Here is a 27,411-nt window from a genome sequence, read left to right on the forward strand (position 1 = left end):
CACACACACACACACACACACACACAACACAAACTGGAATGCTACAGAACCATAAACGGTCAAATATTCGGCTAGTGTGTATTGTCTAAGATAAGAAACAGCAAAAAGAAACAGACCCTGACAAGTACAGGCTCAGTGACCACAGCCTGGCCATAGAGACTGGACACAGGCAGACCTGGCTGCCCAGAGAGGACAGGCTCAGTGACCACAGCCTGGACACACACACTGGACACAGACAGACCTGGCTGCCCAGAGAGGACAGGCTCAGTGACCACAGCCTGGACACACACACTGGACACAGGCAGACCTGGCTGCCCAGAGAGGACAGGCTGTGCTCCCACTGCCAGCGGGGAGAAATAGAGACAGAGGTGCACTTCCTACTGCACTGGGACAGATAATCTGGGATTAGAGAAACAGTCTTCCCCAAATTAACACAGATAATCCCAGAATTCCCACACCTACCAGAATCACAACGGGTCCCAATCCTACTGGGAGAGGAAACTCAATGGAGCTGCAGCCCAGGGTGAGACCCCGTCTCTCTATAATAATAAATAATAATGAACCTACTAGAACTTCTTTAATAATAATAATAATAATATCACAGCCCAAAGAGCGTGGGGCCTGTCTCTCAGTAATGTTCGAGGTGTTGTATGATGTTTGCCAGTGGCCAGTGGTGAGTTTGTATCGGAAATGTCTGGAGATGTTCTCGGTCCTCAGTGGTGCCGGAAACGCTTGATGAACTGTGTCCCGATCCCCGCCGCTCGCCGCTCGGTCCACTCACAAACGCGGCGCGCACACGAAGGCTCCGTCCGGGGTTCTAACGAGCAATTAGCGAGTCTGTTCACGCCCCGCGTGGGCATTCCGCGAGACGACAGGGCTCAGCCACGCCGCCACGACCCGGTCTGTACCCCTTACGGGTCAGGACCGCCGCCTGCGTTCAGCCCAAGCGCCGGAGCGGTGATGATCCAACCCCAGATCCCCAACACGACCTGGGTTTCCACTCGTGTGTTCTCCCACCTCGGAGGCGAGCTCCCCCCACAGTCGTTTCTCTTCAAGACGAACCGACCCCCCCTGCTCCACAGAAAAGAAATCCCCACACCCCGCGACTTGAACACAAAGCAGTCCTGCGGGGACGCTCTTAAAACTAACCCCTCCCCTGTTCCAGCCGCGGCTCCGAGCCCCACGCGTGTCCCGAAATCACTCAATTAACCGCCCTGATTACGAGACCGAAATTAACAGCTGGGTCTCCCGGACACGGACTCCGTTAAGGCTGCTGTGTTGTGTAGTCACAATTCATCAGCTGTAACTAGATAGTCACACACGCATAGGAACACAAATACAAACACACACAATGGAACAATAACACCTTCACGCACAAACACTGATCAACTGACGGGCTCACACTCGGGAATAAACACACACACACCCACAGACTCAGGGGAATACACAAACCGACACACACACACACTAACTCACCTTCACACATGACACCAGGCAGGAAGCTGGGGTCCCCTCGGGCGGCCGGGTCTGGCCCGAGAACACAGCACAACACGCCCGAACCGCGGGCCCGTTCCCTCTGCTGCCGGGACACCGGACCCGAACCCGAGCCCAGCCGGGCTCCTGACCGGGGTCCACCTCCCTGTCCGCCGAGCCGGACCCGTCTCACAGCGCCTCTCACACAGGGGCTGCTGCTGCTGCTTCCGAGAGACCCCTGACCTCCCGCGGCACGTCCAGCGGTGTCCGTCTGACCGGACAGTCTCTCTCGCAGCCTCTCCTGGCGCTGATCGCTGGGCTCGGCGCTCGACTCCTCGCCCTGGGGGAGACTCGACGAGTAGAACGCGGAGCGCTGCACCCGGCTGAGCCTCTGAGCTTCAAGGACCGGCGCCTCCCATGGGCGCGGACGCTGAGAGACAACAACGGGTCCCAATCCTACTGGGAGAGGGAGGAGGGAACTCAGTTGATCTGGCAGCCCAGTATGTGATCTCCTGTCACAGCCTGAGGAACAGTGAGTCTGTCTCCCAATAATGCTCCAGCCGCCTACAGAATATGTCAATATTTTATCATATGTCTTTGTTGTAAATGTCTGTAACATGTCTGTAGATTTTATTTGACTTCTATTTTTTGTCTTGTTCCATGTTAATTTTATTATTTTTATTTGCTTTGGCAACACTGATTGTACCCGTCGGTCATGCTAATAAAGCACCTTGAATTGAATTGAATTGAAAGAGCTGCCACCCCGCCCGCGTCCCGGGACCTGGGGGACAGACTCTTGAGGGTCTCCGGGAGATTTTCAACCGTGTGACAACTGACTGACATTCGGTTATATTATAAGGAGAATTCATCTTTATAATATCATTCCTTTTTATACTATAAAAAATATATTATAATTTGCAATATTAGTATAACAGAGAGCTCAGGCTGTCCTCTGTACATGACATAAAGCACACGTCATTCATAAAACATTATTAAAGTTTCTGCTCTGTCAGCTATCTCTTCCCACTGAGTCAGAAGCCTCGCCTCTTGAAAAACACAGCTCCTACAAAACCCCTCCCCCTGCAGCTCTGGGCTGGTCCAGGAAGTCACACACAGATCAGTTTATTTTCTGTTGAAACAGCTCTGTGCAGTTTTGAGACGTTGGAACTTCACTACAAAATGGCGCAAGCTGGAGATCTACTGGATCGGGACCAGTTCAGCTGCTCAGTGTGTCTGGATTTGCTGAAGGATCCAGCGACTCTTCCCTGTGGACACAGTTACTGTGTGGGCTGTATTAAGAGCTGCTGGGATCTGGATGATCAGACTGGAGTCTACAGCTGCCCCCAGTGCAGACAGACCTTCACCCCAAGGCCTGTTCTGGGCAGAAACATCATGCTGGCTGAAGTGGTGGAGAAACTGAAGGAGACAGGGCTCAGTGGTCCTCCTGCTCCCAGTCCTGCTGGCCCTGGAGATGTGCTGTGTGACGTCTGCACTGGGAGACAGGTGAGAGCTGTGAAGTCCTGTCTGGTGTGTCTGGCCTCTTACTGTCAGACTCACCTCCAGCCTCACTGTGAGTCAGACCGTTTGAGGAAACACAAGCTGGTCGATGCTACTGCACATCTGGATGATCTGGTCTGTCCGAGTCATGACAAACCCCTGGAGGTCTACTGCCGTTCTGATGAGAAGTGTGTTTGTTATGCTTGTCTAATGGATGAACACAGAGGCCATGATACTGTCTCAGTTGCAGCAGGAAGGACTGAGAAACAGGTGAGGACTCTGAGTCTGTAATCAAGCTCTCTAGAACATGGTGTAATCTGCGTGATCTTCACACTGTATGTTCTGTTTCTGTAGTGAAAGCTCTGCTCATGTGTTCAGCTGTGATCCACACTGGTTGTGTCTCTGAAGTGTCTGTGGCTCAACATCTCCTCCTCCTCTCCTCCACTGTTTCCCTCTTTACTGTCCACATGTAGCACTGATGACCCTGTGCAGCCACTCAACACACCCAACACCTCTGGAACACACTGCCCCCTCATGCTCTAACTGCACAATAACACCTTCACAAGGTTTATTAAACACAAGACTCACACTGGGCTGGGCACTGCTGGGTCAGATCTGACAGAACATGATGTGGTCGGACACATTTCTTTCCATCAATAGTAGATCTGAGATGTTAAGTATTTTGTTGAAAGAAATGAAAAGGACAGTTTAAGATATCAACACTGATCTGAGTGCAGGGTGAGTTCACAGTAAAAATGTCCCGAGTGTCTCTGTTTCTCCACAGAAGCAGCTGGGGGCGACACAGAGACAAACCCAGCAGAGACTCCAGGAGAGAGAGAAGGAGCTGCAGGAGCTGAGACAGGCTGTGGACTCACTCAGAGTGGGTATTGACCAGAGGAGTGGACACACAGGCACACATTCCCACAGCACTGGACACACCAGTACACTGAGAAAACACCACACACAGTAGAGTGTAGTTTGAGTTTTGTCCTGTGTGATAATCCACTGTGTATCTCCTCACTCAGAGCTCTGCACACACTGCAGTACAGGACACTGACAGGATCTTCACTGAGCTGATCCGCTCCATTGAGAGAACACGCTCTGAGCTCACACAGCTGATCAGAGCTCAAGAGAGGGCTGCAGTGAGTCAGGCTGAAGAACTCCTGGAGCGACTAGAGCAGGAGATCGCTGAGCTGAGGAGGAGAGACGCTGAGCTGAGCCAGCTCTCACACACAGAGGATCACATCCATTTCCTCCAGGTAACAGCACTGCTCTGGGACTCTCTGCAGTCCAGAAGGGAGTCTCTCACACAGAGCTCTCCAATGGAGCTGCTCCTGGCTTCTCCCCAGGAATGTGTGCTGGAGCCCAGTGTGTTTGACTGGAAACTCCTCTCTCTCCTCCCTGCTGCAGAAGTTCCAGTCTGTCTGTGTCCCTCCTGGAGCTGGAGACTCACCCAGCATCCCTGTCAGACCCCACTTCTCTCCTGAGGCTGTGAGGAGAGCTGTCTCTGGACTGAAAGAGCGACTGGAGGATGTCTGCAAGGAGGAATCAGTCAAGATCTCCAGGACAGGTTAGAGGAGAAACACAGTGTGATGTCTTATTAATGTCTTGTTTTTCCTCAAATTGATTTGCCAGTCAATCACTTGTAAATGTAACAGATCCTTTTTGGGGGCTGAGTATTTAATTTACTTTGTCTTCTCTACCTACTATAGAATCAGTGAGGTGTTTTTAACCACTCTCTTAATAATAATAATAATAATAATAATAATAATAATAATAATAATACTCCCTTACACCACTAGCAATATGTAGCCCGCTTGGATATTGGGCTACATTCCTGTTACAATAGGGGCTACAGTCCCAGTACAGTAGAACAGTCTGTTACAATAGGAGCTACAGTCCCAGTACAGTAGAACAGTCCAGTTACAATAGGAGCTACAGTCCCAGTACAGTAGAACAGTCTGTTACAATAGGAGCTACAGTCCCAGTACAGTCGGACAGTCTGTTACAATAGGAGCTACAGTCCCAGTACAGTAGAACAGTCTGTTACAATAGGAGCTACAGTCCCAGTACAGTAGAACAGTCCAGTTACAATAGGAGCTACAGTCCCAGTACAGTAGGACAGTCTGTTACAATAGGAGCTACAGTCCCAGTACAGTAGGACAGTCTGTTGCAATAGGAGCTACAGTCCCAGTACAGTAGGACAGTCTGTTACAATAGGAGCTACAGTCCCAGTACAGTAGGACAGTCCTGTTACAATAGGAGCTACAGCTGTAGAACAGTCCTGTTACACAAGTATTATATATATTCATATTAGGAACAAGTAACAGGTTTATTCCCTGCTGAAAAGAGAAGAGAGAAGAGAGAAAACACAACGTTTCGGCTGTGAAGTCTTCTTCAGGTGTGAGAAGCATGGAATAAAACTATTTCTTGTTCCTTTGCAGTCTACGCATGCTGACGCAGCTACCCACCGGAACTATATTTATATTATATTTCTCTGTGTCTCCACAGTGAGTGACGTCTACAGTCTGCAGACTCCAGAGCCCAGGACCAGAGCAGAGCTCTTACACTGTGAGTCTGTTTTCACTCCAGCTGCCCACCGAGAGATACCTGGAGCTCAAACACACACACACCTTTACTGGGCTGTGGGGGCGGGACTCTAGTGGAGATCTGCTCAGGGATTGGTCTGTTCTGCCTGTCTGTCCTCTTCTCTCCAATCAGAAACCCCAGTGTGTATCTTACTGGGCTGTGGGGGAGGGACTCCAGTGGAGATCTGCTCAGGGATTGGTCTGTTCTGCCTGTCTGTCCTCTGACTGTCCTCTTCTCTCCAATCAGATGCCTGTCAGCTCACACTGGACCCCAACACAGCGCACAGACAGCTCTGTCTGTCTGAGGGGAACAGGAGGTTGACCTGGAGCAGGGAGCCCCAGCAGTACCCCGATCACCCCGAGAGATTCGACCACTGGCAGCAGGTGCTGTGCAGAGAGGGGCTGTCCGGGACTCGCTGTTACTGGGAGGTGGAGTGGAGAGGGATTGATATTGATATAGGGGTCACATATAAAGGACTCAGCAGGAAAGGGGAGGGTGATGACTGTCGCCTGGGACTGAACGACCAGTCCTGGAGTCTGTGCTGCTCCGGGTCCAGCTGCTCCTTCTGGCACAATAAGGAGAAAACTGCGGTAGCTGCCCCTCCCTCCTCCAGGATAGGGGTGTATGTGGACCACAGGGCTGGAACTCTGTCCTTCTACAGCGTCTCTGGGGACACAGAGACCCTCCTGCACAGAGTCCAGGCCTCCTTCACGGAGCCCCTCTACCCCGGGGTCAGGTTTGGTCCTCATGTTTGGTTTGTTTTCAACTTTGTTGTCCCCAGTGTGTCTCTGTGTGAGCTGGAGTAGAAAGAGGAGAGAAAACAGCAGGTAACTGAGCACCTGTCTCTCACACTGAGGAGCAGTTTCTCCATTGACCTGTGTTTCATGATCTGCTGGAACTGATACTACAAACCAGAGCCTTAATTATAATTGTTCTCCAAAATAAAATAAAAAAAACGTTTGTATTTAATTTCTATATTTCTATTAGATTCATTCTTTTTTAAATTCACAATGTATTAATATTCCTCAGTAGTTGAGAAGCTCTTTCTCTGTGCAGCATATTTGAAGAAATGGACTGTTTGCTGTTTCAGTGTTTAGTGTGAGTCAGTGTGTCTCTGAGTGTGTCAGTGTGTCTCTGTGTGAGTCAGTGTGTCTCTGAGTGTGTCAGTGTGTCTCTGTGTGAGTCAGTGTGTCTCTGTGGGTCAGTGCGTCTCTGTGTGAATCAGTGTATCTCTCTTTGTGACTCAGTGTGAGTCAGTGTGTCTCTGAGTGTGTCAGTGTGTCTCTGTGTGTGAGTCAGTGTGTCTCTGTGGGTCAGTGTGTCTGTGAGCATCAGTGTGTCTCTGTGTGGGTCAGTGTGTCTATATGTGTGACTCAGTGTGATTCAGGGTGTCTCTGTGTGTGAGTCGATGTGTCTCTGTGAGTCAGTGTGTGTCTCTCTGTGTGATTCAGACTGTGTGTGTCTCTGTGTGTCTCTGTGTGTCTCTGTGTGTCTCTGTGTGACTCAGTGTGATTCAGTGTGTCTCTGTGTGGTCAGTGTGATTCAGTGTGTCTCTGTGTGGTCAGTGTGTCTCTGTGTGACTCAGTGTGATTCAGTGTGTCTCCGTGTGGTCAGTGTGTCTCTGTGTGTCTCTGTGTGTCTCTGTGTGACTCAGTGTGAGTCAGTGTGTGTCTCTGTGTGTGAGTCAGTGTGTCTCTGTGGGTCAGTGTGTCTGTGAGCATTAGTGTGTCTCTGTGTGACTCAGTGTGATTCAGGGTGTCTCTGTGAGTCAGTGTGTGTCTCTCTGTGTGATTCAGACTGTGTGTGATTCAGTGTGTCTCTGTGTGGTCAGTGTGTCTCTGTGTTACTCAGTGTGATTCAGTGTGTCTCTATGTGGTCAGTGTGTCTCTCTGTGTGATTCGGTGTGTCTCCGTGTGAGTCAGTGTGTCTGTGTCTGTACACCAATTAATCTCTTTACTCTCAGCTGCAGGTGAATCAGGAGAGACTTAATGTACTAAAACTAATTAAGAAGGTATGTTAGTAAGGTATGTTAGTGCTGTGGTAACACAGGAGCTCCAGTGAATTACGGAGAGGTGGGTTTCAGTCTAAGAACAGGAGGCACTACTTTACACAAAGGGTGGTGGATGTATGAAACAGGCTGCCTGAAGTCCACCACACCTGGGATCAATATGAGGTGAGATCATTAGGCTAATTAGTTTCCATGAATGATCAGGGGAGGGAGAGGGTGTTGGTGAGAACAGTTGCCGTTATTAGTGTCTCTGCTGTTTGTTCTCTGAAAACCAAGACGACATTGTCACACATTTCTCTGCAATAAAGGTTTATTGAAAGTTCCAACATTCATTTGTTAACAACCGTGATTTTCTAGAATACAGGCACTTTTTTGTTTTCAATTTCTGCGTCTGGATCCAAACTAAGTACTCGGTAAAACGTGTTGTGTTGTAGAAGATGACAGTGCAGGTCTGGGCTGTGTGCTGAAAACACAGATGGACACCAGCCCAGGCAGCTCAGGGCTCTGTGCTCAGTGTGTCTGCGAGCTCCTGTCCCTCCGCTGCCTGTCACTGTGACAGCTCTCTGCTCAGACAGGGGGACAGCTGGGCCTGCTTCTCCTCCACAGCCTTCATCAGCCCACGAGCTGCAGAAAGCTGGAGGTTTCTGGAGCCCGTACGCCAGAACGAGAGCATCTTTCGTTTCACCCCCTGTAGAACACCTTCCGGTGATATTTCAATGTCGTAAACCGAGCAAGACCAAGACTAGAAGACAGCAGAGGGGCAGGTAACGGTTTATTCCATGTGACACAGCTGAAGAAGGCTGCACAGCCGAAACGCCGTGTCTCGTCCCTTCTCAGCTGGAATAAACCTTTACTTGTTCCTTTGCAGCCAGCGCAGGCTGACGCAGCCCCCTGCTCGGACTTCTTCAAGACGAGAAGACTGCCCACCGAAGACCTGAGCCCTGGGTTGGAAGAAACAGGTTATCTTTGAAGTCCGCTGGGAGGATCGGAACTCTTTGAAATTGTGACGAACGAACACGCGGCCTCTTTCAAACGACTTTCCCCTCCTCTCTCTCCTCACGCGATCGAGGAGGAGGGCAAATGATGGCTCCTGTGAGATAAAAACATCCAGAGCAGTCAATCAATGTGGAGAAACGTGCCAACGGGACCTCCGGAGACTAGGGGGCGCTGTGGCACCAGCAGGAGTGGGGTTTCAGGGCTCCCATGAAGGACAGAGTACAAGGAGGCTTCAAACTCCAGGGACTAGCCAATGACACAGCGGCAGAGCAAGAGGATTCACACCAGGATGCAAAATAACTAAGAAAATGAGGACACAACCATAACCCTAGGGAGGCCATCTTGGATCTGGATCTGTATAAGCTCTACTTTCCCCTGCGGGGTTTTGGATCCAAGATGGCTGCCCGCCGCGTCTAGCACACTTCTGGTCGCATCTTGGCGGTCCGGCAGCGCAGCAGCTTGAGGAAACTGTCAATCTTGTGGGAGTCCCGCCTGAAACAGGACATCAGGAACTGGAAGTTGAGGAGGCGGGAGTTCCTGTCGCTGCCCAGGTCCCCCCTCCAGGTGAAAGGTGAAAGGTCAAGGGACTGAGATCCGGGACCAATCTGCAGAGAAAGAGAGGGAGACGAACAATAGCAGAATCTGACACCAAGAGGGCTCTCTCGGAAACAATGTGTTGAGGTACTGTAGTGTCCAGTCAGCGCGTTTTCATTGAGAGACAGCGAGGGGGAAGGGAGACGGACAGGCTCAGGGAGAGACGGACAGGACAAGAGAGGGACAGTGAGGTGGGAGAGAGACAGACAGGACGAGAGGGACAGTGAGGTGGGAGAGAGACAGACAGGCTCAGAGATAGACAGGACAAGAGAGGGACAGACAGGCTCTGAGAGAGACAGTGAGGTGGGAGAGAGACAGACAGGCTCAGGGAGAGACAGACGGGACAGGAGGGACAGTGAGGTGGGAGAGAAGCAGACAGGCTCAGGGAGAGACAGACAGGACAGGAGGGACAGTGAGGTGGGAGAGAGACAGACAGGCTCAGGGAGAGACAGACAGGACAGGAGGGACAGTGAGGTGGGAGAGAGACAGACAGGCTCAGGGAGAGACAGACAGGACAGGAGGGACAGTGAGGTGGGAGAGAGACAGACAGGCTCAGGGAGAGACAGACGGGACAGGAGGGACAGTGAGGTGGGAGAGAGACGGAGGGGAGCAGTCTGACCTTGCTGACCAGCTTCTCCAGCCCGCGGTTCAGGACGTGGGTGCTCTCCTGCAGCTCGCGGGTCTTGCTGTGGATGGAGCCGCTGGAGGGGTGTGGGAGAGACGGCGCCTCAGCGGACAGCAGGTGGAGAGGGTCACTCCAGGACAGCAGCAGGGAGCGCACGATCGCCAGGAGCTCGGACTCCTGGGGCAGGTCGGACAGACACAGACAACACTGAGATCTCACACTGGATTATTATTACTGAGAGACAGGCTCACTGTCTGTTCCTCAGGCTGGGACAGGAGATCACACACTGTATTATTATTATTGAGAGACAGGCTCACTGTCTGTTCCTCAGGCTGGGACAGGAGATCACACACTGTATTATTATTATTGAGAGACAGGCTCACTGTCTGTTCCTCAGGCTGGGACAGGAGATCACACACTGTGTTATTATTATTGAGAGACAGGCTCACTGTTCCTCAGGCTGGGACAGGAGATCACACACTGTATTATTATTATTGAGAGACAGGCTCACTGTCTGTTCCTCAGGCTGGGACAGGAGATCACACACTGTATTATTATTATTGAGAGACGGGCTCACTGTCTGTTCCTCAGGCTGGGACAGGAGATCACACACTGTATTATTATTATTGAGAGACGGGCTCACTGTCTGTTCCTCAGGCTGGGACAGGAGATCACACACTGTATTATTATTATTGAGAGACAGGCTCCCTGTCTGTTCCTCAGGCTGGGACAGGAGATCACACACTGTATTATTATTATTGAGAGACGGGCTCACTGTCTGCTCCTCAGGCTGGGACAGGAGATCACACACTGTATTATTATTATTGAGAGACGGGCTCACTGTTCCTCAGGCTGGGACAGGAGATCACACACTGGATTATTATTGAGAGACAGGCTCACTGTCTGTTCCTCAGGCTGGGACAGGAGATCACACACTGTATTATTATTGAGAGACAGGCTCACTGTCTGTTCCTCAGGCTGGGACAGGAGATCACACACTGTATTATTATTATTGAGAGACAGGCTCACTGTCTGTTCCTCAGGCTGGGACAGGAGATCACACACTGTATTATTATTATTGAGAGACAGACTCACCGGCAGGCGCAGGACGTGCTCCTTGTCGTTGGGTGTGGTCAGGGAGGAGGTGTGGCAGAGAGAGGGGCGGGGCATCAGCATGCGGCCAGATGGAGGAAAGTGAGTGTCCTGAAAGAGAGATGTTAATATCCACCATGACCCAGACTGGACTGTAGGGGTACAGTGTGACCTAGACTGGACCAGCGATCTCTGGACTGTAGGGGTACAGTGTGACCCAGACTGGACCAGCGATCTCTGGACTGTAGGGGTACAGCATGACCAGACTGGACCAGTGATCTCTGGACTGTAGGGGTACAGTGTGACCCAGACTGGACCGGCGATCTCTGGACTGTAGGGTTTACAGTGTGACCCAGACTGGACCGGCGATCTCTGGACTGTAGGGGTACAGTGTGACCCAGACTGGACCGGCGATCTCTGGACTGTAGGGGTACAGTGTGACCCAGACTGGACCGGTGATCTCTGGACTGTAGGGGTACAGTGTGACCCAGACTGGACCGGCGATCTCTAGACTGTAGGGGCACAGTGTGACCCAGACTGGACCAGTGATCTCTGGACTGTAGGGGTACACTGTGACCCAGACCGGACCAATGATCTCTGGACAATGGGGTTACAATATCACACAACACATATTCGACCATTGATCTGTGACGCTGATCATTGACGCACTGACAGATTATTAGTCGGACACTTACCAGGTCATTGGTCAGCCCAGTGCTAAGGGCATGCAGTCTCTCGGATATCTCAGCAGCCCTTTCCAACAGGTCATTCAGTCCGATACACTGAATCTGGACTGAGAGGGACAGGAGCACACACAGTGTACCTGGGCAGGAGAGAGGATACAGGGTTAATACACACACACTGACTGGACACTCCAGTACATGAACACTGCACTGAGAGAGAGGGGTTCATACAGACACACTGACTGGACACTCCAGTACATGAACACTGCACTGAGAGAGAGAGGGGTTAATACAGACACACTGACTGGACACTCCAGTACATGAACACTGCACTGAGAGAGAGAGAGGGGTTAATACAGACACACTGACTGGACACTCCAGTACATGAACACTGCACTGAGAGAGAGGGGGGTTAATACACACACTGACTGGACACTCCAGTACATGAACACTGCACTGAGAGAGAGAGGGGTTAATACAGACACACTGACTGGACACTCCAGTAGATAGACAGAGAGAAAGAGACACATAGACAGTAAGCAGTAACACAGAGGGTAAACAGTACGGCACAGAGACACAAGTGTGTTCCAGCTTCACGGAGACACACAAACCTGACCTGTGAAGCCGGCGTTTCCTCGCGTCTGGGGTGTCATCTCTCTGTGTGTCTGAGCCCTTTGTCTGGGCTCTGTCGTCTGAAAGACATTTTATAGCCTCCAGCCCCATTTGTGTATTCAGAGAGCCAGTGTCTCTGGTTTCCTCCAGCTCTAATGAGAAACATTAGACACCCTGGTCTGTCACCCTGAGACACCTACAGACAGGAAGACAAACATTCAAGCCCACCGTTCGAGTTCAGACCAGATACTGGCATGTCAGTGGAATCCTACCTTCAAACAGCATTTCCTTCCTAATTGGGTCTCTAAATCGCTACTGGATATTTAGGACAACAAGGGCTTCAAGCAATTCAAGCAAGTGCAGGAAAGGGCATTAATAATTGACAGCAGGAGGCACTTCTTTACACAGAGGGTGGTGGGAGTGGGGAACAAGCTGCACAGTCATGTTGTTGAAGCCGATACCCTGGCCTCTCTCCAGACACAGCTGGATGGGATCCTGGGATATTTTATCTGCTAACTACCATATGAGCTACATTCATACTGTAGATGAAATCAGGGGTCAGAGTCAGTGCTGCAGTGTTTCAGCAGTGGGGTGTGGAATCAGGGGTCAGAGTCAGTGCTGCAGTGTTTCAGCAGTGGGGTGTGGAATCAGGGTTAAGAGTCAGTGCTGCAGTGTTTCAGCAGTGTGGAATCAGGGGTCAGAGTCAGTGCTGCAGTGTTTCAGCAGTGGGGTGTGGAATCAGGGGTCAGAGTCAGTGCTGCAGTGTTTCAGCAGTGGGGTGTGGAATCAGGGGTCAGAGTCAGTGCTGCAGTGTTTCAGCAGTGGGGTGTGGAATCAGGGGTCAGAGTCAGTGCTGCAGTGTTTCAGCAGTGGGGTGTGGAATCAGGGTTAAGAGTCAGTGCTGCAGTGTTTCAGCAGTGTGGAATCAGGGGTCAGAGTCAGTGCTGCAGTGTTTCAGCAGTGGGGTGTGGAATCAGGGGTCAGAGTCAGTGCTGCAGTGTTTCAGCAGTGGGGTGTGGAATCAGGGGTCAGAGTCAGTGCTGCAGTGTTTCAGCAGTGGGGTGTGGAATCAGGGGTCAGAGTCAGTGCTGCAGTGTTTCAGCAGTGGGGTGTGGAATCAGGGGTCAGAGTCAGTGCTGCAGTGTGGAATCAGGGGTCAGAGTCAGTGCTGCAGTGTTTCAGCAGTGTGGAGTGGAATCTGAGTATTGTCACTGTGTAGTAAAGCACAGCTCTTCCAAACATTTACTACAGTAAGTCACAGTATTGTTAATAGTAATGTGATAATGTTGCTTTATTACCCAGATACAGTGTCTTGCATGAGGAATGTGTCTTCTCTCAGACCCCAGCTTGCTCTTCATGAGACACACACACAGGGAGAGAAGCTGGGGGTCAGAGCGCAGGGTCGGACATTTATACAGCACCCCTGGAGCAGCTGGGGTGAAGGGCCTCGCTCAGGGGCTCAATGGAGTAGGACAGGCGCAGATCCTGAGCCACAGAGCTCAGGATCTGGAAGAGTAGACACTCTTCCAGACATTTACTACAATAAATCACGGTACTATCTCCGTGCCAACACGCTCAGTGTAACCGACTTCCTCCCTGCGTGTTTAATCACCTGTTCCTCCCTGCGTGTTTAATCACCTGTGTTCTCTGATCTCGGCCTCCGTCACACGTGTCGTGATTAAACGAGCCGGAGCGGGTGGACAGCTCGCTGCCCGGTGGCCGCTGGTCTCAGCCGGCTTTCGGGAACATTAATGAATATTTTTTCCGCGATGAAGACGCAAGCAGACACGTCCACAGCGCGCGGACCTCCGGCTGGTCTGCGCGCCCCTCTCCGCGCTCCACGCGGTACCCGCGACCCCCGAGGACCGTTCGCACCTCTCGGGTACGCGCATCATGTTTAGGGGGATCGGGGGATCGGGAAACTCATTGAAACTGCGACGTCAGTGCGCGACTGTAGCGCAGCCTGTGTCTCCAGCCCGGGGTCTGTAGCTGTTGGTGATTTCACCGCGTAGACTCAAGTTTGCAAGCATGAAGGCCACGCACGCTTACTGCTGAGCGGAGAGGGATAGTTTTCCCACTCGCGGCGAGACGCGCAGGGACCGAGGCGCCCAGCTCAGCCCCCTGGCGGCGGGACGGCGAAGCGCAGCTCTTTTCACAGGTAAGATGCAGTCGAATGTGCTTCGATTATAATAATAATACAGACACCTGAAGAAGGCTCCACGGCCGAAACGTTGTGTTTTCTCTCTTCTCTTTTCAGCAGGGAATACACCTATCACCTTTTATAAACCTTTTATTGAACGATACGCAGACTCCCTCGCTGACAGACGCGAATCGCTGTCATAATGCGATTTCCAGGGACGGGCGGTGCGATTAGCGTGACTCGGTACTGACGAGTTGCTCTCACCCCCGTCTCCACCAGGGGGCGCCACAGCCCCGGCCGAGAGGCGCCTGCTCTCCTGTAAGCGGGCTGGTCTCGGGTTCGGGGGGTTTATTCACCAGAAGGGTGATCGATCGATTGCTTGAGTGGGGAAAGTGATCTGTGGGAGCTGTGTGGCTGTAGTACAGGCGATACAGAGCACGCATCGGCCGTTTTGTACCTGTTCCGGGGTGAGTTTCCCGAAAGCGATGAGTCTTGGAGACCAACGAGCAACTTGCGTTTCCCAAACCTCTGTTAATCGGTCATTTTACGAGCGAGTGTAAAGTACGTCTTTGTTAACCCCGCCCCCGAGGTCGCTTAGCAAAAAGCATCGCAAGTCGACTGAAAAACAGTCGGTTGACAATGCTGTCATTGTGTGGCGTCGGTTTTGGTCCCTCAGTGGGATGAAATCGAGTTGCGAAAAGGAATATGAATTAAACATGACGTCATAATTTAACAACCAATTAAGCGAAAGCGAATAGACAGGCACAGACCGGAACATGAAATAACTGACGTGCCGTGAGAGAAACCCGACACTGACTGCGTGGACAGTGCGCGCGTCCTGCGCGGCGTCTGTGGGTTAAAGCCGGGTTTTGTCTGGGCGCGCAGCCGTTGTGAAGAATCGCCGTGTTTCTCGAGAAAACACCGTTGTTATTTAGAGTTACTGGCTGCATCGGAACTCTAATTGGTCTAATTAACGTGACATCTGGAAAAAGTAACTACTGAGCGTGGCGTGTGTCGCTCCACAAATACAGGACCTATAATAGACAGGTCTAAGCTTTACCGTCGACAATCACGACAGAACATAAAACGGTATTCGAACTTCAAAAATAAATATCAGGCCCAATGGTTTAAACTTAAATAATGCATTACTGCATTTCACCGTGAAACTCAGATCATCTAGTCAAGTATAAAACTTGGCATTTTTAAATGTAATGTATTGTAACGGATCGGGGTTCTCCGGGCGTGCGCCCTCGCCGCTCCCAGACAAATACAAGTAGAGGAGAAAATACAGATAAAAGAAAGAAAAGATAAACAGAACACAAACAACTGCCGGTGGTAAAGAGGTAAATATTTATGTAACCAGGTTATATTTTTACATATGTCAAATGCTTTCCTTTCTTTAGCATTTTTCACTTTCTTTATGGAATTTAAATAACATTTCAACTCCACCTCAGAAGTACTAAAAGAGGGGGTATTATTGGGCCATTTGACTTCTGAATATGACACTTACCCAGGATGACCTATAAATTCATTTACTGTATAAATAATTGTTCTTTTGCCAAATTTCCTCTTACATAGCTCGACAAAATATCACAATCCTTAATATAAAATCTCCGTATTCTACATTTCCGGAGAATTGCACTCTGTGATTCACGAGTAGGTCGGGAAGCACGCAGATCACGAAGGATTTCACGTGCTACTGTAGTGACGATGGATTCTGGGGAAACGCTCGTAAATTGACGATAGATCTTCAGATCGAGTTTACGATGTTCGTAGCGCTACGATGCTTTCGGTAAACTCACCCCCGGTGTGCTTCTCCTGTATGAACAGGTACACAGCACTGCTGTCATTGTATCCTACTGAAGATCGCTTGGAACTGTCCGGAGAGGCAGCGCGGGGGACCTGGGCTCTGGTCCTGGGGTGCTGTCTGTGTGGAGTCTGCATGTTCTCGCTGCGTTCACGTGGGGTTCCTACGGGTGATCCCGTTTCCTCCGGCAGTCCGGAAACACGCTGGTGAGTTCATTGTCTTCTGGGAAAACTGGCCCTGGTGTGAGTGTGTGTGTGTGCGTGCGCACCCTCTGATGGACTGGACTGGTATCCCAGTGCTCGCTGGGATAGACTCCAGCACCCCTGTGACTGGAAGTGGAAAGAGGGGTTAGAAAATGGATTCATGGATTTTCCAAGATCAGGGCATGTTGTTTTAAACGTAATATCCACAATAACACACAGACACTGATTCTGCCCCTGTATAGACACAGCTGCACAATAACACACAGACACAGCTGCACAATAACACACAGACACTGATTCTGCCCCTGTACAGACACAGCTGCACAATAACACACAGACACTGATTCTGCCCCTGTACAGACACAGGTGCACAATAACACACAGACACTGATTCTGCCCCTGTACAGACACAGCTGCACAATAACACACAGACACTGATTCTGCCCCTGTACAGACACAGCTGCACAATAACACACAGACACTGATTCTGCCCCTGTACAGACACAGGTGCACAATAACACACAGACACTGATTCTGCCCCTGTACAGACACAGCTGCACAATAACACACAGACACTGATTCTGCCCCTGTACAGACACAGCTGCACAATAACACACAGACACTGATTCTGCCCCTGTACAGACACAGCTGCACAATAACACACAGACACTGATTCTGCCCCTGTACAGACACAGCTGCACAATAACACATATACACTGATTCTGCCCCTGTACAGACACAGCTGCACAATAACACACAGACACTGATTCTGCCCCTGTACAGGCACAGGTAGGTGTATAGTCTATAATTATTATATCTAGTAATAATACTGTTATTGTTATTGTTAGCAGCATATTCCGCAGAGGAAGTGAGTTCTCCGCTCACATGCCTGTGCTGTTTCCTGTCTCCAGGACTGTGTGATGTTTGTTACTCGTTTCTCTTACTGCTGGACAGCAGAACACACGACCCTGGAGGGTCTCGGGTTCAGCTCTCCTGCCCCAGGCCACCTGGCTCTGCCCATGGGTGGGCGTGGCTGCCCGGTCCCGAAGTCTCCGCCCACTGGGCTGAGCAGCAGAGCAGAGCCCAGCCAGCAGCCTGTCAGCACAGGTTACAGTATCTGTCCCTCCCAGGCCCTGGGCTGAGAGGAGCCGGGAAAGTTGTTGACTCTTCTCGTGCCTGTAGGGCTGAACTGAGGAACTACACTCCAGTACACTAACACTGCACTGAGAGAGAGAGGGGTTAATACAGACACACTGACTGGACACTCCAGTACATGAACACTGCACTGAGAGAGAGAGGGGTTCATACACACACACTGACTGGACACTCCAGTACATGAACACTGCACTGAGAGAGAGAGGGGTTAATACAGACACACTGACTGGACACTCCAGTACATGAACACTGCACTGAGAGAGAGAGGGGTTAATACAGACACACTGACTGGACACTCCAGTACATGAACACTGCACTGAGAGAGAGAGGGGTTAATACAGACACACTGACTGGACACTCCAGTACATGAACACTGCACTGAGAGAGAGAGGGGTTAATACAGACACACTGACTGGACACTCCAGTACATTAACACTGCACTGAGAGAGAGAGGGGTTAATACAGACACACTGACTGGACACTCCAGTACATGAACACTGCACTGAGAGAGAGAGGGGTTAATACAGACACACTGACTGGACACTCCAGTACATGAACACTGCACTGAGAGAGGGGGGGTCCTACAGTGCCCAGTATGTTATGCAAGCAGCGAGTGTGGGGGGTGTGTCATCAGAGAGATAGCGAGAGGGCGGGTGTGCTTGGTGCAGATTACCCCGGGCTCCACACTCCCTGAGCCTCTCTCGCTGCCAGTCGCCGCCAGACCGCCACGCTCGCTGGGTCTCGGGATCAGTCTCATTCCTGGGGACAGGACGGCCCGTCTGTGCTCTGCCCCCGCGCCATGTCGGACAGCCCCGCCGCCGCCGGCCCCCCGGCCCCTGAGGACCCCGGCCCCCCGGTCCCCGCGGCCTGCCTGGAGCTCCGCGCCGAGCTGGAGAAGTGGTGAGCGACCCCCCCCCGACCCCTGACCCCCGGCCAGGGGGCCTCCTGCAGGGGCTTCTGGGAGCCCGGAGCTGGAGGCGAGAGGGGAGGGCGTGGGGGGGGAGAGGGTGGAGGGTTCGAGCGGGGTCGGGCCCCCTGTGTGTAAGCGTGCGGCTCAGGGTCCCGGTGAGGGGCGGCTCTTGTTGTCGTTGTGGCGCAGCGGACGGACAGACTCGTTCTGCGGGCTGTTCCAGCTCGGTTATCGTTAAAAAAAAAAAACAGCTGCCGTACGAGCCTGGTGTGTTACTGCAGAAAATGTCAATTTGAGTTCCTACCCCCCCACCACTGGGGTCTCTCCTCATCCTCTCCCCCTTCCTCATCCTCTCCCCTCTCCCCTCTCTCCCTCTCTCTTCCTCATCCTCTCCCCTCTCCCCCCCCGCTCTCTTCCTCATCCTCTCCCCTCTCTCTCTCTTCCTCTTCCTCTCCCCTCTCTCCCCCAGGATGAGCTGCTGTGTCAGAGGGCTTTAGTGCTGTCAGTGTGAGGTAGCGGCGTTGGATGGTTATCGGCAGAGACAGCCGTGAGTCTGACGTGTGTGTGTGTGTGTGTGTGTGTGTGTGTTGTAATGGAAAGTTACTGAGCAAAAGTGTTTTATCCTAAAAATGTTGTTTATGGACAGAGCTGTGCTGCAGAAGCAGCTGGACACTTAGAACAAAGTGTGACAGCGCCCAGCTCGTCGAGGGCACGGGGTGTTTTAATACTGTTTATCTCTGCTGTTGAGGAAGGGAGCATGAGAAACTATTTGAATAACTGCTCTTCTTTGCTTACAAGCAAAAACCTAAAAGGAATGGAAAAGTACTGCTTTGCCTATCCTTGAAGTGTTGCATCAGCTTAAAAAAGATCTGAAACAAGGGCTCTCCCTGCTTGCTTTTGAATCAGCTCTCACTTCTCTGCACAGACGGGTGACGGCTTTTTCCCATATTGCAACATGAATAAAGACCTTACCGAGGGGAGGAGAATGCCTCTCCTGGCTCTTCTTCGATAAAATTCCACGTGTGCGTGTGTGTGCGTGTGTGTGCGTGTGTGTGCGCGCGCTCTGTGCTGGGAATCTGTGTGTATGTGTCAGGGTGTTATTGTGTGTCTGCTCAACCGGAAGACCCAGAAATCGCTCAACAGCAGGTTATGTCACTGCCCTTGTTTCCCAAATCCGAACTGCTCCAGGCTTCAGCAATGTGGAGACCTACAAAACAAGCCTTCACTGTCCCTCCTCAGGACATAGGGACACCCAGGGAACCAGCAGGGACAGTTCAAGTCCAGTCCTGTTACACCGGGAGGACAGCTGGTCCGGTGGTTCAGGTCCGGTCCTGTTACACCGGGAGGACAGCTGGTCCGGTGGTTCAGGTCCGGTCGTGTTGGACCGTGAGGACAGCTGGTCCAGTGGTTCAGGTCCAGTCCTGTTACAGCAGGAGGACAGCTGGTCCGGTGGTTCAGGTCCGGTCCTGTTGGACCGGGAGGACAGCTGGTCCAGTGGTTCAGGTCCAGTCCTGTTACACCAGGAGGACAGCTGGTCCGGTTGTTCAGGTCCAGTCCTGTTACACCAGGAGGACAGCTGGTCCGGTGGTTCAGGTTCAGTCCTGTTACACCAGGAGGACAGCTGGTCCGGTGGTTCAGGTCCAGTCCTGTTACACCGGGAGGACAGCTGGTCCGGTGGTTCAGGTCCAGTCCTGTTGGACCAGGAGGACAGCTGGTCCGGTGGTTCAGGTCCAGTCCTGTTACACCAGGAGGACAGCTGGTCCGGTGGTTCAGGTCCGGTCCTGTTGGACCAGGAGGACAGCTGGTCCGGTGGTTCAGGTCCAGTCCTGTTACACCGGGAGGACAGCTGGTCCGGTGGTTCAGGTCCGGTCCTGTTGGACCGGGAGGACAGCTGGTCCGGTGGTTCAGGTCCGGTCCTGTTACACCGGGAGGACAGCTGGTCCGGTGGTTCAGGTCCGGTCCTGTTGGACCGGGAGGACAGCTGGTCCGGTGGTTCAGGTCCGGTCCTGTTACACCGGGAGGACAGCTGGTCCGGTGGTTCAGGTCCGGTCCTGTTGGACCGGGAGGACAGCTGGTCCGGTGGTTCAGGTCCGGTCCTGTTACACCAGGAGGACAGCTGGTCCAGTGGTTCAGGTCCGGTTCAGAGCCCTGGGGTACTGCAGGAGGGGGTCTGAGTTCTTCAGGGGGTTGCAGGGGCTCCGGGCCCAGCTGTCCCCCCGGGGGGGGTGTCAGAGAGAGGGGGGGCGGGGGGCTCAGGTTGAGGAAAGGGATGCGCCCCTCAGCTCTAAGTTTAGCTCGGCTGGAAGCAAGCCGGCTGGTGTGATCGGGTTTCGGCCCTCCTGGCTCAGAGCAGCCCGGAGCAGGTGGCACCGTTCCCTCTCTCCCTGCTGCGAGCGCAGTTCACACACTGACTGACTCACAGTGAGTGTGTGTGTGTGCACTGACCTGGGTGTGTGTGTGTGGTAGAGGCAGGGCCTTCTGGCTCAGTGACTCTGATCAGAGAGGCAGATGCCTGACTGCACTCTGAGAATGTGGGCTCACCCCTCCCCCCCCCCCCGTCCCTCTCTCTCTCTCCATCCCTCCCTTTCTCCAAGACTGTAGCCAGCCCACCCCTCTTCATGCCCGAGGCTCCCCCTCTGTCTGTCCTGTAAAAAGGCTTTACACAAAGGGTGGTGGGAGTATGGAACGCCCTGTTACCATGGCTTTTGAAACCCAGCTGGATGAGGTCCTGGGATTCATGTCTGAATGGCTCCTCTGGTCTGTGACCTGTCTGGAGCTCTTCCTGACTCTCCCACTGGTGCCTCCTGGGTCTTCTTCCCAGCCTGGCCTCGTGGTGTGTCTTGTGTGTCTCCTGCTGGTCCCCTGGGCTCGCTGTGTCTTGTGCGTCTCCTGCTGGCCCCCTGGGCTCACTGTGTGTCTCCTGCTGGCCCCCTGGGCTCGCTGTGTGTCTCCTGCTGGCCCCCTGGGCTCGCTGTGTGTCTCCTGCTGGCCCCCTGGGCTCTCTGTGTCTTGTGTGTCTCCTGCTGGCCCCCTGGGCTCGCTGTGTGTCTCCTGCTGGCCCCCTGGACTCGTTGTGTGTCTCCTGCTGGCCCCCTGGGCTCGCTGTCTGTCTCCTGCTGGCCCCCTGGGCTCGCTGTGTGTCTCCTGCTGGCCCCCTGGGCTCGCTGTGTCTTGTGTGTCTCCTGCTGGCCCCCTGGGCTCTCTGTGTCTTGTGTGTCTCCTGCTGGCCCCCTGGACTCGCTGTGTGTCTCCTGCTGGCCCCCTGGGCTCGCTGTGTGTCTCTTGCTGGCCCCCTGAGCTCGCTGTGTGTCTCCTTCTGGCCCCCTGAGCTCGCTGTGTGTCTCCTGCTGGCCCCCTGGGCTCGCTGTGTGTCTCTTGCTGGCCCCCTGGGCTCTCTGTGTCTTGTGTGTCTCCTGCTGGCCCCCTGAGCTCATTGTGTGTCTCCTGCTGGTCCCCTGGGCTCGCTGTGTGTCTCCTGCTGGCCCCCTGGGCTCGCTGTGTGTCTCCTGCTGGCCCCCTGGGCTCGCTGTGTGTCTCCTGCTGGCCCCCTGGCCTCTCTGTGTCTTGTGTGTCTCCTGCTGGCCCCCTGGGCTCGCTGTGTGTCTCCTGCTGGCCCCCTGGGCTCTCTGTGTGTCTCCTGCTGGCCCCCTGGACTCGCTGTGTGTCTCCTGCTGGCCCCCTGAGCTCACTGTGTGTCTCCTGCTGGCCCCCTGAGCTCGCTGTGTGTCTCCTGCTGGCCCCCTGGATTCACTGTGTGTCTCCTGCTGGCCCCCTGGACTCACTGTGTGTCTCCTGCTGGCCCCCTGAGCTCACTGTGTGTCTCCTGCTGGCCCCCTGGCCTCTCTGTGTCTTGTGTGTCTCCTGCTGGCCCCCTGGACTCACTGTGTGTCTCCTGCTGGCCCCCTGAGCTCACTGTGTGTCTCCTGCTGGCCCCCTGGGCTTGCTGTGTGTCTCCTGCTGGCCCTCTGGGCTCGCTGTGCGTCTCCTGCTGGCCCCCTGGACTCTCTGTGTGTCTCCTGCTGGCCCCCTGGCCTCTCTGTGTCTTGTGTGTCTCCTGCTGGCCCCCTGGGCTCTCTGTGTGTCTCCTGCTGGCCCCCTGGCCTCTCTGTGTCTTGTGTGTCTCCTGCTGGCCCCCTGGGCTCTCTGTGTGTCTCCTGCTGGCCCCCTGGACTCTCTGTGTGTCTCCTGCTGGCCCCCTGGCCTCTCTGTGTCTTGTGTGTCTCCTGCTGGCCCCCTGGACTCACTGTGTGTCTCCTGCTGGTCCCCTGGACTCGCTGTGTGTCCCCTGGGCCACAACGGGTAGCATGGGGGCGCAGTGCAGGGGTGCTGTCTGTGTGGAGTCTGCATGTTCTCCCTGCGTGTGCGTGGTTCTGCCTCCCGCAGTCCAGAGGCAGGCTGGTGGGGTGACTGGCCCTGGAGTGAGTGTTTGCCCCGCGGTGGCCTGGCGCCCCGGCCAGGGTGACCCCTCCCTCGTCCGTGGGGCTGGGCCCCAGCTCCCTGCGCCCCCGTACCAGAGTGACCCCCCCCTGGCCGATCCGTACTGGTGGGCAGGCGCTGCGGCCCTCCTCGGGCCCGATGGTCCAGCGGGCTGCAGGGGGGAGCCTGTCGGCGGGCTGGGCTCCCCCCAGCGCCAGCGCCTGCGCCCCCGGGGCGCCAGCGTGCCGAGTCACGGGCCGGAACGGGTGGGTTCCCCTCCGGGGAGAATTCCATCCCTCCCTCCCTCTCCCCCTCGCTGCGTTTCTGAACAGGCCCCGAACCCGCGGAGCCGGCAGGTCTGGGGTGACGCCCTGCCCAGAGGGAGGCTGGGACGGGCCGGGTGCCTGGAGCCCCGGGGGGGGAGGGAGACGCCCCCCCCCCGCCTCTCTCACGCTCCATCACCCTGATCGCAGCCTACGACAGCGGTGTGGCTGGCGGGCCGTGAAAACGCCATCCCAGCATCCCCCCCTGCTGGCGCAGAGCGGACTGACAGGGACACTCGGGCTCAGCGTCTCCCCCTGCTGGCGCAGAGCGGACTGACAGGGACACTCGGGCTCAGCGTCTCCCCCTGCTGGCGCAGAGCGGACTGACGGCGACACTCGGGCTCAGCGTCCCCCCCTGCTGGCGCAGAGCGGACTGACAGCGACACTCGGGCTCAGCGTCTCCCCCTGCTGGCGCAGAGCGGACTGACGGCGACACTCGGGCTCAGCGTCTCCCCCTGCTGGCGCAGAGCGGACTGACGGCGACACTCGGGCTCAGCGTCTCCCCCTGCTGGTGCAGAGTGGAGTGACGGCGACACTCATGATTTGAGAGATGATGTAATAATTCCTCACACTTATATAGTGCTTTTCTGGACACTCCACTCAAAGTGCTTTACAGGTCATGGGGATCCCCTCCACCACCACCAGTGTGCAGCCCCACCTGGATGATGCACCAGTACATTCCCCATACACCAGCTAATCCTGGGGCATTAGGACCCACACAGACTGCAGGGTGAGCGCCCCCTGCTGGCCCCACTAACACCTCTCCCAGCAGCAGCCTCAGCTCTCCCAGGAGTCTCCCCTCCAGGTACTGGCCAGGCCCACACTGCTGGGCTCCAGTGGGGCTGTGAGCTGGGTGAGAGCGCCCCCTACTGGCCCCACTCACACCTCTCCCAGGAGTCTCCCCTCCAGGTACTGGCCAGGCCCACACTGCTGGGCTCCAGTGGGGCTGTGAGCTGGGTGAGAGCGCCCCCTGCTGGCCCCACTCACACCTCTCCCAGGAGTCTCCCCTCCAGGTACTGGCCAGGCCCACACTGTTGGGCTCCAGTGGGGCTGTGAGCTGGGTGAGAGCGCCCCCTGCTGGCCCCACTAACACCTCTCCCAGCAGTCTGCCCTCCAGGTACTGGCCAGGCCCACACTGCTGGGCTCCAGTGGGCTGGCGGTGGTGAGCTGCAGGGCGATATGGCTGCTGGTCATGTTGAGATGCTTCTCTCTCTCTCTCTCTCAGTGTGAAGGACAAAGGGGAGGAGAGCTGCAGGGATGTCATGGACGCCTTCCAGGCCTGCCTGAAGTCAGCAGGACAGGCGACGGAGTGAGCACGCTGGGTGAGTCCTGTCCCACACTGTACCCCTACAGTCCAGAGATCGCCGGTCCAGTCTGGGACACACTGTACCCCTACAGTCCAGAGATCGCCGGTCCAGTCTGGGACACACTGTACCCCTACAGTCCAGAGATCGCCGGTCCAGTCTGGGACACACTGTACCCCCACAGTCCAGAGATCGCCGGTCCAGTCTGGGTCACACTGTACCCCCACAGTCCAGAGATCGCCGGTCCAGTCTGGGACACACTGTACCCCCACAGTCCAGAGATCGCCGGTCCAGTCTGGGACACACTGTACCCCTACAGTCCAGAGATCGCCGGTCCAGTCTGGGACACACTGTACCCCTACAGTCCAGAGATCGCCGGTCCAGTCTGGGACACACTGTACCCCCACAGTCCAGAGATCGCCGGTCCAGTCTGGGACACACTGTACCCCCACAGTCCAGAGATCGCCGGTCCAGTCTGGGACACACTGTACCCCCACAGTCCAGAGATCGCCGGTCCAGTCTGGGACACACTGTACCCCTACAGTCCAGAGATCGCCGGTCCAGTCTGGGACACACTGTACCCCTACAGTCCAGAGATCGCCGGTCCAGTCTGGGTCACACTGTACCCCCACAGTCCAGAGATCGCCGGTCCAGTCTGGGACACACTGTACCCCCACAGTCCAGAGATCGCCGGTCCAGTCTGGGTCACACTGTACCCCACAGTCCAGAGATCGCCGGTCCAGTCTGGGCTTTATTCCACATTATTGTTTCTGTCTTGTAGCCCCGCCTGGTGGAGATTTCATGTACGTAAAACCCCTCTTCCTTCCCTCGTCTCCCTCTCTCAGGTCTGACCACTGGTCGGCTGCACCGAGTCCTCCTCCATCCCAGCATCCCCCGGCTCACTGCTCCATCGGCTCGTCCTTCGTGATGCGGGGAAGCGGAGGAGAGAGAGGGGGAGGGGAGACGGCGGTCTCTCCCTTGTCCACTGTGTGTCTCGAAGAGGTCCCAGTGCGAACAGCACACCTGCTGTCTGTGCAGAGGTTGCAACGAACAATAAACCTGAGACTGTTTTCTGTGTCTTGTGAGCCGTTTCGTTGTTTCTGAGGTTTTTTCCCAACGGCACCTGCTCCAGCGCCGAGCAGCCGGAGATCCCCGGTGCTCTCTTCCTTACGGCAGGAATTGGGGAACAACACCTTATACTAAGAACACGATGGACACCACCTCAGAGACACAGCCTGTCCTTGGAGAAGCTTTTACTTTCACATTGTCAAAGTACAGGGTATTTCTAACACCGTTACACTGACGTACACTTGCATACACTGTAATACGGAGATATATATACACACACACACACTAACTGGCTCGGTTCCATCATTACCGTCACATCTTCAAGTGGAAATGATCTCGGGGGTGTCCTCCGGCGGAGGAAGAATGTTTAAGCACGCACACGCACACACACAACGGATACAAGCCCAGCGGGATCGCGGGGGGTTGGGAATCGTCGCTTCGGGATCGTGTCCGCCGCAGAGACTGGACCGCAGGCGCCCCGACCCCGACGCTCTGGGCTCCAGGCAGGCCCGGTCCGGGCTGAGCCCAGCCCACACACTCGAACCCTACCGGTACCCTGCTCTCGGGCCCACACCGCCCTCCCGGCGCCGAGCCCCACCGGGCCCTACCGGTACCCTGCTCTCGGGCCCACACTGCCCTCCCGGCGCCGAGCCCCACCGGTACCCTGCTCTCGGGCCCACACTGCCCTCCCGGCGCCGAGCCCCACTGGCCCTACCGGTACCCTGCTCTCGGGCCCACACTGCCCTCCCGGCGCCGAGCCCCACCGGTACCCTGCTCTCGGGCCCACACTGCCCTCCCAGCGCCGAGCCCTACCGGTACCCTGCTCTCGGGTCCACACTGCCCTCCCGGCGCCGAGCCCCACCGGGCCCTACCGGTACCCTGCTCTCGGGCCCACACTGCCCTCCCGGCGCCGAGCCCCACCGGGCCCTACCGGTACCCTGCTCTCGGGCCCACACTGCCCTCCCGGCGCCGAGCCCCACTGGCCCTACCGGTACCCTGCTCTCGGGCCCACACTGCCCTCCCGGCGCCGAGCCCCACTGGCCCCACCGGTACCCTGCTCTCGGGCCCACACTGCCCTCCCGGCGCCGAGCCCCACTGGCCCCACCGGTACCCTGCTCTCGGGCCCACACTGCCCTCCCGGCGCCGAGCCCCACCGGTACCCTGCTCTCGGGCCCACACTGCCCTCCCAGCGCCGAGCCCCACCGGTACCCTGCTCTCGGGTCCACACTGCCCTCCCGGCGCCGAGCCCCACGGGCCCCACCGGTACCCTGCTCTCGGGCCCACACTGCCCTCCCGGCGCCGAGCCCTACCGGTACCCTGCTCTCGGGCCCACACTGCCCTCCCAGCGCCGAGCCCCACCGGTACCCTGCTCTCGGGCCCACACTGCCCTCCCAGCGCCGAGCCCCACCGGTACCCTGCTCTCGGGCCCACACTGCCCTCCCGGCGCCGAGCCCCACCGGTACCCTGCTCTCGGGCCCACACTGCCCTCCCGGCACCGAGCCCCACCGGTACCCTGCTCTCGGGTCCACACTGCCCTCCCGGCGCCGAGCCCCACGGGCCCTACCGGTACCCTGCTCTCGGGCCCACACTGCCCTCCCGGCGCCGAGCCCCACTGGCCCTACCGGTACCCTGCTCTCGGGCCCACACTGCCCTCCCGGCGCCGAGCCCCACCGGGCCCTACCGGTACCCTGCTCTCGGGCCCACACTGCCCTCCCAGCGCCGAGCCCCACCGGGCCCTACCGGTACCCTGCTCTCGGGCCCACACTGCCCTCCCAGCGCCGAGCCCCACTGGCCCCACCGGTACCCTGCTCTCGGGCCCACACTGCCCTCCCGGCGCCGAGCCCCACCGGGCCCTACCGGTACCCTGCTCTCGGGCCCACACTGCCCTCCCGGCGCCGAGCCCCACCGGGCCCTAC

General features: G+C 55.5%; 3 protein-coding genes and 1 long non-coding RNA gene across 6 annotated transcripts in view; 2 read left to right on the top strand and 2 right to left on the bottom strand.

Moving 5' to 3' along the window:
- The first annotated feature begins 1,800 nt into the window (after nucleotides 1-1,800).
- LOC102697469 (tripartite motif-containing protein 16-like) lies at nucleotides 1,801-7,889 on the top strand. 3 transcript variants are annotated; one of them, XM_069191839.1, is made up of 7 exons: nucleotides 1,801-2,005; nucleotides 2,615-3,240; nucleotides 3,755-3,850; nucleotides 3,996-4,229; nucleotides 4,381-4,540; nucleotides 5,482-5,541; nucleotides 5,806-7,889. In XM_069191839.1, the coding sequence occupies exons 1-7, from the start codon at nucleotides 1,891-1,893 to the stop codon at nucleotides 6,363-6,365; spliced, it is 1,851 nt and encodes a 616-aa protein (XP_069047940.1). In that variant the 5' UTR covers nucleotides 1,801-1,890; the 3' UTR covers nucleotides 6,366-7,889. The 3 variants fall into 3 exon arrangements, with proteins under 3 accessions (XP_069047940.1, XP_069047942.1, XP_069047941.1); XM_069191841.1 differs by having other exon boundaries at nucleotides 2,615-2,976; XM_069191840.1 differs by lacking the exon at nucleotides 3,755-3,850.
- prl (prolactin) lies at nucleotides 7,860-12,360 on the bottom strand. The gene is made up of 5 exons (XM_069191941.1): nucleotides 12,174-12,360; nucleotides 11,570-11,697; nucleotides 10,878-10,985; nucleotides 9,777-9,959; nucleotides 7,860-9,168 (listed from the first exon to the last, which is right to left on the bottom strand). Exons 1-5 carry the CDS (start codon nucleotides 12,208-12,210, stop codon nucleotides 8,977-8,979), a joined length of 648 nt encoding a protein of 215 aa, XP_069048042.1. The 5' UTR covers nucleotides 12,211-12,360; the 3' UTR covers nucleotides 7,860-8,976.
- Nucleotides 12,361-14,679: 2,319 nt separating this feature from the next.
- LOC138240747 (uncharacterized) lies at nucleotides 14,680-17,690 on the top strand. The gene is made up of 3 exons (XR_011189991.1): nucleotides 14,680-14,776; nucleotides 16,140-16,322; nucleotides 17,274-17,690. It is a non-coding gene; the product is annotated as an uncharacterized lncRNA (long non-coding RNA).
- Nucleotides 17,691-25,663: 7,973 nt separating this feature from the next.
- Nucleotides 25,664-27,411, bottom strand: part of ap2a1 (adaptor related protein complex 2 subunit alpha 1) — a gene marked incomplete in the record, with an annotated part of 36,405 nt that continues 34,657 nt past the window's right edge. The window contains 1 exon segment of the mRNA XM_069191767.1: nucleotides 25,664-26,438.

This window comes from Lepisosteus oculatus, chromosome 7 (genome assembly GCF_040954835.1).
Source record: "Lepisosteus oculatus isolate fLepOcu1 chromosome 7, fLepOcu1.hap2, whole genome shotgun sequence".
NCBI lineage: Eukaryota > Metazoa > Chordata > Actinopteri > Semionotiformes > Lepisosteidae > Lepisosteus > Lepisosteus oculatus.

Bases quoted from the DNA above. Each gene is read 5' to 3' on its own strand.
- LOC102697469 (XM_069191839.1), top strand. From the start codon at position 1,891: ATGGGCGCGGACGCTGAGAGACAACAACGGGTCCCAATCCTACTGGGA. The intron at 2,006-2,614 runs GTGAGTCTGTCT...CTGTTGAAACAG, and splicing joins CTGTCACAGCCTGAGGAACA to CTCTGTGCAGTTTTGAGACG. The intron at 4,541-5,481 runs GTTAGAGGAGAA...GTGTCTCCACAG, and splicing joins AGTCAAGATCTCCAGGACAG to TGAGTGACGTCTACAGTCTG.
- prl (XM_069191941.1), bottom strand. From the start codon at position 12,210: ATGACACCCCAGACGCGAGGAAACGCCGGCTTCACAG. The intron at 11,698-12,173 runs GTCAGGTTTGTG...TCTCCTGCCCAG, and splicing joins AGGAAACGCCGGCTTCACAG to GTACACTGTGTGTGCTCCTG. The intron at 10,986-11,569 runs GTAAGTGTCCGA...TCTCTCTTTCAG, and splicing joins CTGGGCTGACCAATGACCTG to GACACTCACTTTCCTCCATC.